Genomic DNA, 10,748 nt, shown 5'->3' on the forward strand with positions numbered 1-10,748 from the left:
GAAGGAGAAAACATGCCACTCTGCATCAGGAGGCTTAACCTCTGTCCTAGAATACCCTCTGTATGGATGACTATTACTCTAACGGCTTCACTGTGTGAGACTTTGTCGATGGGTGGCATGTTAAATCCCTTCCAGTCCACTTGTCTTGTTGTCCCTCTACATAAATGCCCCAATTCCTGTCTGTGGCACCCAAAATAGCTTGAGACAAGCCTTGGGGTTAAATGCCAAAACACAGCAAGAGTTTGCAAATGGTGATCTAAGTTTTATTTGATCTATAGAAATGAGTGTGACTACTAGATGGACTGAGTTGTCTAAAATTGCATTAAAAAGCCAGTAGGTTGCTCATCATAACCTTTTGTGGTTTCTAGTTGTCACTGTTGGTCTGAAATGTTGCGTCCCTGATATTTCCTAAGCTAACTGTTTATGCAATTTAAAGAGTTTGTCAGTCAAAACATAAATTTGAAAATACTGATGAGAAACTTTTTGCTTCTCACGAAAAGGGACATCTTTGTTTGCCAGACTGGATTTTTTTCCATTGTTTTAAATATTTCAAATCCCTAACCAATTTTGAAATGAGGACTCCAAGCCAGATTTTAATGAAATCCAGCATTGATCGAATCACACCCTCAGTTTTTGTGGCTCTTGTCACGACTTCAAAGAAACAAGGAGTTCAGGAGATTTTCTTTTTTTATTATTTTAATTTCCTCCGACACACAAGATAAATGCGCCAAGTCATGTATTGTTTTCACTCAAGACAAACACTAAACTGAGTAACAGAGATTATGTGTTTAGGTGATGCGAAGAGAATGGCACACTTTTTGGTCCGTAATTCAGATTTAAAGTCATAGTTCACCCAAAAATGAATTATTCACTCACCCCCGTGTCATTTTACAGCCATATGAGATTTTCCTTTAACGGAAATCAATCTAGTCACATCATCCAATATTATTGTTTGGAACAACTTGAGGATGAGTAAATGAGAGAATTGTAACTTTTTTGTCTACAGCAAAACCACAGACTATAAACTGACAAAGTCTTCTAACCTTCTTCCCCATCTTTAATTAGACACTTTACTTAATCCAGATTTGTTTAATGGCAAATTTACATTTATTTCACTAAAGCGTTTATGCAAATATGATAACAGTAAACAAAAACAATATCGTCCACTTTGGAGGCCGGCCATTTCTGAATCCCTCGCCCCCTCACACGCTTCTTATGGGCCACACGGCTGGGAATAATTGGAGCCATGAAAGCAATAATATAAGTTTGAGGTGAACGAGGGCAGGGAGTCACGCTATGGTGACGCAAGTGTGCCAACACTTTTTTTTTTTATCTTACTTTGAGGAAAAGAGTTTGTTTTAACATCCGTTCTCACGTCTCTTTTTTCTTCGATGTCAAGCTTACATATCCAGGGCCAAGGAGTTTATGCTCTGCTGCACTCCAAACATTTGTACCATTCCATTGCCTATTATATTGATTTGTTTCGAGCACAATGAGTATGTCAAGGCTATGACTGTACTATGACAAAGCTGGCTATTTGCAATAGAGGAATGTTTTGTTTACATGCAATTAAAACAATGCACGCATACTAACAGGATAAAGGGAGTACAGAGGAAAATCTGAAGACGAGTCAGGCTTACAGACTGTCCCCCAAGATAACAGTTTTTAGATCGGCAGGACAGCTCACAGAGAAGACTGTGTGGGACGTGTTGCGGCGCTCCACCAGCGCAGCCACAGCCTCCCCTAAATCCAAGTGATTCAGGTACCCGGGGGCCATTCGGTCTGGGGCCGCCACACCCGTATTGATTTTCACCTGTTGGAAGATTATAAAGACAGGTATCATAGAGGAACAAATATGAGGAAATACTTTCATGACACTTAATTAAAAGCATCTACAGTGAGTCTACATGTCGTGGCCGGAGTATAACCCCATGAACTTAGAGAGTTTGATGAGGCTTTTAGACAATCACACCTGGTTGAGTTTGCATGGCACCTCTGGGTACTCCTCACGCAGAACCTGACAGAACGCCAGAGCGCTTGCCGCCCCTACGGTCAGGAACCCTGTGCCAGGCATCAACACTTTCTCTCCAGCACCTCCTGTGCGACAGAGATAAGCAGGGTGAGTCATTTACTTTTTACATTTAAACTAGGGCTGTCAAACGATTAATCGTGATTAATCGCATCCAAAATACAAGTTTGTGTTGTTTACATAATATATGTAGGTGCACTGTGTATAATCATTTTATATATTTATATATATGAAGAGTTCAGATGCAAAAGCCTCTAAGTGCCATTTGAAATTTTCTTCTAGAATGGTCATTTTTATCAAGCTTGCATATTTAAGTTCAGTGATTTCACTTAAATGGCAATGATAATTACCTATTAATTGTTATTTAAGTGAAATTACTGAACTTAAACAACTTTGATAAAAATCATCATTAAAGAAGAAAATTTCAAATGACATTTAGAGGCTTTTGCATCTGAACTCTTCATATATATATATATATATATATATCACATGCTTGTATATATTTAAGAAATATTTTCATGTGTATACTGTATATAGATTTATAAATAATTTAAATATAATACTGTATATAGATTTATAAATAATTTAAATATAAATATCTTATATATAAATCATATTTTTTTTCTTAAATATACATGCATGTGTGTGTATTTATATGTATGCAAAATAATTATACACAGTGCACCCACATATATTATGTAAACACAAACTTTTATTTTGGATGCGATTAATTGTGATTAATCGCGATTAATCGTTTGACAGCCCTAATTTAAACTCTTTTTTTTTTATCTGCCTGATGTTTTTTTTTTTTTTTTTTTAAATTATGTTTCCAAAAAATAGATTCCATAGATTGTTTTCAGTGAACAGCTCTTAAAGGGATATTTCACCTAAAAATGAAAAACGTGTCATCATGTCATTATCTACTCACCCTCATGTTGTTCCAAACCTGTATGAGTTTCTATGTTCCTTTGAACACAAAAGAATATATTTTGAAGTATGTCAGTAACCAATCAGTTGATGGGCCACATTGACTTATAATATTTTTTGAACTACCATAGAAGTCAATGGATGCCGCCAACTGTTTGATTACCAACACGCTTTAAAATATATTCTTTTTTTGTTCAGGCGAAGAAAGAAATGCATACATGTTTAGAACGACTTGAGCGTAAGTAATGACAAATTTTTTTTTTTGTCTAATCTCTTCAAATGAACCATTTTTTCTTAGTGTGCGAAACATTTTAATAACCTGTTGTGCACTATATATTTGCGCATTGGTGCAGCTCCTATAAACAGTGATTTTGAATTAGCTAAAATATAAATTTGGACTTAAGTAGATCTATTCATACTCTCTTATGTGCACTTCAAATATATATACTACAAAACACAAGATTATTTTCCACACACAACTAAATAGCTTTAACTAAATATATGTTTTGGAGGGCAAATGATAACCTACCTGTGATAAATGTGTAGGTGCAGTTGGGATCATCTCTCACCAGGGGAAAGAACGCTTTCCAAGACACAAAGGTGCTGAAAAGCAGAGTCTCAATAACCTGAAGAAGATTAGAGAAGATTCGAGCAATGAAATGACGGGAGAAGACCCAAACATGAAAGTTAGGTCAGAAAGCAAAATGTGGATCATATGAGCAGGTATAAAGAGTGGAAGGTCTTTTGAGGTATTTGAAGCTCACCCATTGCAGTTCTTTGAGGGGTTGAGTGTGTGGTGGACCTCCCTGCCACCAGCTGAAGCCCAGAGAGGACACCACATCTGTGATCTTTCCCACAGACTTAAGCAAGGCCTGTTTCACCTCCTCCACCCCTTCCACTGAGCCTTATAGATTAGGAGAGTCACAAACGATCCAAAATCAATGTGACCTCAAAATGACTAGAGTTGCAAAGATAACATTAAAAAAAAAACTGCAAAGGGAGAAGATTCTTACCAACATTCCCCACTAAAGTGGTCAGGTTACTTTTTGTGTTGGGTGAAACAAACCCTTTGAGTTTCTCCAACTTGCTGTTGTCTCTGGAGATTACAGCAACTTTGAAACCTAAACCACACATTCAATATAAAAAGAATTCTATTTATGCAACGAAATGAATTTTTACAAAATAAAGTAAAAGAAAGGAAAATGTTTAATCGGCTTAGACTTAAATTACAGAATCGGAATTGAAAATAATTCCTCGTTTTAACCTCTAATAATCGCATGGTTTATGAGTATTTGATTTATGAGTATTTTCCTAATCATAACCGGACTGAATAAAGTTGCACAAAAAAAAAAAAAAAAAAAAGAGAATACATTAAGAAAGATGAAAGCAGTGTGGTCAATTTAGGCTACTGTTACACTTTGTCTAGTTTGGTTGTGTGTGTTTATTAAATCATGTAGTAAACATGATTCTTTATAGAAGCATTTTAAAATGAACTGATCTACAAATCATTCGTATTCACTTCCAATTGATGTTACAGGCTGTCATGTATAAATGTAATGTAATATAATATAATTAATATAATATAATATAATACAATATCATCATTTAATTAATATAATAAAGTCTAAAAAATATACCATAATACAATATAGGCCTAATAATAGTTGTTATTGTTATGAATAATTATAAATAATATTTCATAATTTGTTATTAAGATAATGCTTATTTACTTTAAGTTTAAATACTTAATGTGCTCTTACCTCTGTCCAGGAGAGCTTTCACTATGCCGGAGCCAACGGTTCCTGCTCCACCGAGCGCTAAAACCACCCTGTCCTCGTTTGACATTGCACACACAACTGCGGCAGCAGTGCAGACGTCTGAGATTGCTTATGGTTTACGGGGTTCATGTCTCCTGCTGCTCAAGATCTTTAAATCTAACCGCAGCAGGAATGACACGCCCCTTTAAGAATGACACTCCCACCAAATTATGGATTCTTTTATCTTTATCTTATTAGTTTTAAAGTATTTTTTTTTTTTTTGGAAAATTAATTTTACGACTGAAAAAATACACTATAACAGTAATGTCATATCAGTAAACTATTAAAAGTGTCAGAAGGTCACAACAAATATTACCGACAGTCTCCATCTTAGATTATAGCGCCCTCTTGTGGACAATCACTGGTGTGTACAAATCATAGAGTGTAAATATTTATATATGTATATAACTAAATGAAAATAAATTATTTTGGTATTTTAATAAAAAAATTAGAAGAGCTTAAATTTGGAATAGGGATCTCAAGATTTATATGGAATACTTTCATATATGAAAAAAGGCAAATGTGAATTATTTTTTTATTATTATTTCAATTGCTTTTAATTACTGTAATTGTTATTTAATTGCAATTTTAATGTTTATACACGTTTACTTTTATTCAATCCGATTCCGAAAACAGCAACGTTCACGTGAGCCGAATACGGAAGTGATGTAAAAAAAAAAAAAAATGAAAAAAGTTTCTCCGCCGAGAAGCAACTGGCGTTTATCAAAGCGTTTTGTTTTGGTTGCTGAACGTTGATCAGGTAACAAATCTATTTTTTCCATTCGTAACATTCTTATGTGAATGGCGTTAATGTGCTACGAGCTTTGATGATTTGATTTTAAGAAGTTCGTTTTTGGTATGGAAAGGTAACAAGATACAAGATCTATGCTCTTAGCGTAGTTTATGCCCATAACAATGCGCTATACTTCAAATATACTTTTACAAAATCTGAATTTAATGACTAAAGTATTATTTAGAACGCTGATTTTAGATAAATTACGGAACTGTTTTCCAACTTCACTTTCACTTTAGTCTGTTGATTTACGTTTCGATAGTTTAAATTTTCACATATTCAGCAATCGGCGGGTTGTTTTGATTGAATTTGAAGTTCATATTTAATCTTTAGATAATAACATGTTTATGGTTCTATACACTGTGGTTTAAAAGTTTGGGATCGGTTCTACGATTTTTTTTTTTTTTTTTTTTTTTAAAGAAGTCTCTTATGCTCACCACCAAGGCTGCATTTCTTTGATTATGACAATTTAAAATAATTGTTTTCTATTTTAATTTCTATATTTAAAAGCATCGTAACTGTCTTCAGTGTCACATGATCCTTTCAAAAATCCTTCAAATATGCTAACTTGATGCTCAAAAACAAAACAAAACCAAAAACATTTATTATTATTATTATCAGTGTTGAAAACAGCGGTGCACAATTTTCCCCCCAGCATTATTAGATGAATAGAAAGTTTTATTTCATTTATTTGAAATATAAAAAATTTGTATCATTATAAATGTATTTACTATAACTTATGTTCTCATTGAATGCATCCTTGCTGAATAAAAGTATTGATGTTTTTGTTTTTTTAATATTTTTACATTGTGGTTTTCAACATTGGTAATAATAATAATAAACGTTTCTTGAGCAGCAAATCAGCATATTAGAATTATTTCTGAAGGATCATGTGACACTGGAGTAATGATGCTGAAAATTCAGCTTTGCATTACAGGAATAAATAATAATTATTTTAACATATATTCAAATAACTAGTATTTTAAATTGTATTAATATTTCACAATATTACTGTTTTTTTGGTTTGCATTTTTAATCAAATAAATGCAGCCTTGGTGAGCATAAGAATATTCTTTTAATAACATTAAAAATCTTACAGATCCCAAACTTTTGAACAGCAGTGGATTTATAAAGATGTCATCCACCATATTCCAAGAGACTTGTGATTATTACTAATTTTTGATATGTGATTTATTGTGATATTTATTGATATAATTTGATTGTCAAAAACACACTTCTTTTATTGTGTCTTACAGGATGAATTCTTTTGCTAATAAAAAGACACAGAATGGTCTTATAAATAGGTACCAGACTAACTTGGAGAGACGAATTGAGAAGGGGGATCAAAGTTTAGTATGCAGGGATGAGGGACTGTGTAAGGAAGTAGAGGTGCTCCTTTGCAATAACAATGCCCAGAAAATACATACTCTACATGGATTAGATCCACTGACAGTGATGGAAAAATCTCTCCATGAATTTCCTTCTAAAACTGGGCAAATGGGGCTTGAAAAACTTGCCAAGGCCTTTGAAGTGTTGGAGCTCGCTTCGTTAAACCTCTACGTCTTTCCCTGGAGAAGAGAGTACAGACTGGTTAAGGTATGTGGAAATACTGGTGTTACACCTACAGAGCTAGATTTTTCAATTGTCTGAATGCTTTTGTTTTTCTCCTCCTTAAAATAAACTCCTCTTCCATCTCACCAGACGTTTTCAAGCATGTTCACCCATTTGATCAAACCTGCACTGACCCTTCAGCAGGCTAAAGAGCTGTTTGCATTGCTTGGGTACCAGCCTTCAATATCTAATGAAGACGAGGAGTTGGCGCTGAACTCCAAACCAGCTCCTTCTGATTTCATACTCGCTCTAGCATGTGGTTTCTTCACTGCCCGGATGGAGTGCCAGCTGCTTCTTTCCTCCTTGGGCTCAGCGCACAGAGGTGTGGAGTGGGTTCTTCTGCTAGTTAAAGAGAGGCAGGCGGGCCACAGTCTTCAGGTAGCATTAGACAACGCCAAGAAAAAGTCAGAGGTTGCTAGTGCTGCGGACGCCATCCTGACAAGCGGCGTGGACACTGAGCTTGATCTGTACACAGGGGAGACAGACGTGACATCCGCTCCTTTTTCACCACCACACTCTTCTTATACGCAACCAAAAGAGATCAAGCCTGACTCAGACATGAGGAATAATGACGTTGCCGGGCAGAGAAGATCAATCAACAGTCCGGGTCCAATGGAAAGCTTTGGTGAAGATCAATCGAAAGGTAGTGTCCAGAGACCAGCAGGAGTAAATGGGATGTGCAGCTGTATCACACCAGATTTATTTTATATATACCAGTGTGAGAAGTGCAAACATGTTCACAGTCCATCGTGTAGCCATTATATAGAGTGCCTTTCAAAAGGGCATACTTTAGCGCTGTGCCCATACAAAGGCGAAGACCTTTATTTAGCACAAGACCAGTTTAGATTGGCCAAGGAAAAAGATTCCCTGAAGACACATAATTGCATGGTCGATTCTACTTGTGATACATTTTTGGTTTGCTACACCTGCCAGGTAATCCATGACCACGACTGTAATAGCATTCAAAAGTGCAAATTAAATCACCACGTACTGCCCACAGGAAAATTACAGCCCCCTCAAGGAGAAAGAGTGAATGGTCAAAAGAAGGACACATGTCTTGAAGCTCCAGTGAATGCAATGCGTCACACCTCGTATAACGCCCATGACTTATGTCAAGATGTGCAAAACTGTGTGAAGTATGAGCATTGTGTGCAGTACCCCCAGGAAACACCTCCTGCACCAAAACCATTTTTCAATCATTGCTTGACAGATAAAAAGCATTTTCCTGAAATCGTATGCCTCACTTGTAAAGCCTTTCATTTATCTGGGTGTTTTGGTGGACGGCATTGCTCTCAAGAACACAAAATACAAGATTTTGGAACTAAATGCATCACTTGCTTCAGTTCTGAACTTTTCACCTACTGCAGGTATTGTGGTGTCCTGTATTGCAAGCGATGTTGCTTTAAAAATGTCATGGTGTGCAAGTGTGGAATGCCTTTCATCTCCTCTTCCTCTGTATAACATCTATGGGTCAGTGTTGATCATGTGTGGTTGAAGACTGCCTGTTATTTTGCTAATTGCACAGTAGATCTGAAGTACTTGGGGTTAAATACATGACAATCTGTTGTTACACTTTTGATTTTTTGATATCAGCAACATCTTGATAGGAGCCATATATTATAAAAAAAAGTTACAAAGTTCACAGTAGTTAATTATCACTTACCAATTTATGTCATACAATAACACAGCTCATAACTGTATATTATTGGTTGAGATTGTGCGATGGCCAGTCCAATATTTGGGAAAATTATGGTTTTGGGTCTTAGCAACATTTCTAACCAGTTATTATGTTTAGAGTAATGTACTATGCTGCCATATAATTGTTAAATATAATGCATGTTTATTATTATGATGGTTTCATGGAGTTAATATAAAAATAAAGGGAATGTAAGAGAATTCTGCTTGTACTCTTAGTCTTATTTAAAAGATCAAAATCCTAAACATTGTTATATAATAAAAAAAATATCCTACTATTGAGGATGGTGTTTTAATCTCAACAAAGTCATATACTAGTATCCGCAAAGGAAAAGAGGAAAGTTGAGGTCATATCTGGTAGTGAAATGTGATAAACAGTGATAAAAAGGCCTGTGTCGGATAACAAAGGATTTAATTAAAGCTCCATTATCTCTGAAATCCAAAGGTAAGGTTGCAATAAAGTTCCCAAAGCTTTATTCATTGTACTCTTCCCATTTTACATTAATGAAGGTTTTACTGTCCATGCGATCGATATATAAAACTCCATTGAGGTGATCCATTTCATGCTGCAGTATTCTGGCCGGCCACCCACTCGCTTTCCAGGTGACGGGCTCTGCTTTCTCATTAAGACCTTTGGAAAGAAGACAACTGTTTTTATTTGATACTTGAAATAACATCATAAAGTAAATATTTAGGTTGCCACAATGATTTTAAGTCTGGCATTTCTTTCTTTTTTTGACATTTTACAGCACGATACTTTTACCTGAGACTTCTACTGACATATAGCGTGGAACGGATGCTGAATACCCACAGATGCTCTCACATGCCTCTTGGAAGATGACGGTGTGTCCATCTAGTACACGCAACTGTGGGTTTACAAAAATCATCAGGGGCACTGCCACCAGACCCCGGGCTTCAATGGACGTGATTGAGCTTTCTTGCAACATTTTTTTGGGATACTCCAAGGCTAATATCCGTAGAGGAACACCAATCTGGGGTGCGCTCAGGCCGACACACTCGAGCGTTCTCATCACCTTGACCAGAGTCTTTATGACCTTCTGCACCTCTGGTCCTTGAATGGCTCCAGGTTCCACTGCCGCAGCCTGTGAACGTAACACAGGATCTCCGACCTGGCACACGTGATTATATGGAGGAGCCGGTGCACCTTTGAATTTCCTTGTCATGTATTGTAAGTAGGACCGCATCTTGATGTTGGTAGAATGAGTACGTGGGGCTGCAGTACATGTGAGTGATGACAAGGGTAGAAGTATTCTAACTGGTTTTGGAAGTACATAATTTGTCTGACTTCTTAAGACACAATGTGAAAATGTCCTCCAGTGCCTGATCATGACTGGCAGCTGTAGTGGAAAGCTTCTCTCTTGACAACTGGAGAAAGGGAAAAAAAGGACATGTCATTCAAAATAAATTTGAATGTGGACAAGTCTGTTTTATTTTAGCTCATCAAAGCTGAATATTTATGTATGTTTACATAAGTAAGCAGTAATAACTAAAAAGTAGCTACATTAATTATATAGGAGTGAAATAAACATTGGATACAGTCACTTTTATTAGCAAGTGTCAATACTCACCAGTACTGTAATTAATTCCTGTAATAATAAGAATTTCACATCAGATTTTTTTTTAAACCGCTAGAAGCATTTCAATGTGAGGAGGACAGTCAGAGAGAGACCATTCCGGAAAACGGAATTACTGAGACACCTATGACACCGTGTTGTTTCTTTAAAATAAAAGTCTGAGTATTTTAATATGAAATTGAATTAAATATCTGATTAAATTAAATTATATTAAATTAAAACCGTATTAACTTACGGTTACGGTTACACCACATGGATATCGTGCAGGGAAATGCATAGCG

The 10,748-nt window shown here is 35.9% G+C and overlaps 3 protein-coding genes across 3 annotated transcripts; 1 reads left to right on the forward strand and 2 right to left on the reverse strand.

Moving 5' to 3' along the window:
• Positions 1 to 507: 507 nt before the first annotated feature.
• LOC120462057 (peroxisomal trans-2-enoyl-CoA reductase) lies at positions 508 to 4,875 on the reverse strand. The gene is made up of 6 exons (XM_039650489.2): positions 4,717 to 4,875; positions 3,970 to 4,077; positions 3,721 to 3,860; positions 3,486 to 3,582; positions 1,973 to 2,097; positions 508 to 1,813 (listed from the first exon to the last, which is right to left on the reverse strand). Exons 1-6 carry the CDS (start codon positions 4,799 to 4,801, stop codon positions 1,637 to 1,639), a joined length of 732 nt encoding a protein of 243 aa, XP_039506423.2. The 5' UTR covers positions 4,802 to 4,875; the 3' UTR covers positions 508 to 1,636.
• A 508-nt stretch (positions 4,876 to 5,383) lies between these two features.
• On the forward strand, positions 5,384 to 9,073 carry spata2l (spermatogenesis associated 2-like). The gene is made up of 3 exons (XM_039650486.2): positions 5,384 to 5,533; positions 6,823 to 7,162; positions 7,268 to 9,073. Exons 2-3 carry the CDS (start codon positions 6,824 to 6,826, stop codon positions 8,636 to 8,638), a joined length of 1,710 nt encoding a protein of 569 aa, XP_039506420.1. The 5' UTR covers positions 5,384 to 5,533; position 6,823; the 3' UTR covers positions 8,639 to 9,073.
• Positions 9,074 to 9,267: 194 nt separating this feature from the next.
• pdf (peptide deformylase, mitochondrial) lies at positions 9,268 to 10,686 on the reverse strand. Its single transcript, XM_039650488.2, has 3 exons — positions 10,462 to 10,686; positions 9,636 to 10,258; positions 9,268 to 9,503 (listed from the first exon to the last, which is right to left on the reverse strand). Exons 2-3 carry the CDS (start codon positions 10,219 to 10,221, stop codon positions 9,346 to 9,348), a joined length of 744 nt encoding a protein of 247 aa, XP_039506422.1. The 5' UTR covers positions 10,222 to 10,258; positions 10,462 to 10,686; the 3' UTR covers positions 9,268 to 9,345.
• Between the last annotated feature and the right edge of the window lie 62 nt (positions 10,687 to 10,748).

This window comes from Pimephales promelas, chromosome 10 (assembly GCF_988280905.1).
Source record: "Pimephales promelas chromosome 10, fPimPro1.hap1.1, whole genome shotgun sequence".
Taxonomy (NCBI): Eukaryota; Metazoa; Chordata; class Actinopteri; order Cypriniformes; family Leuciscidae; genus Pimephales; species Pimephales promelas.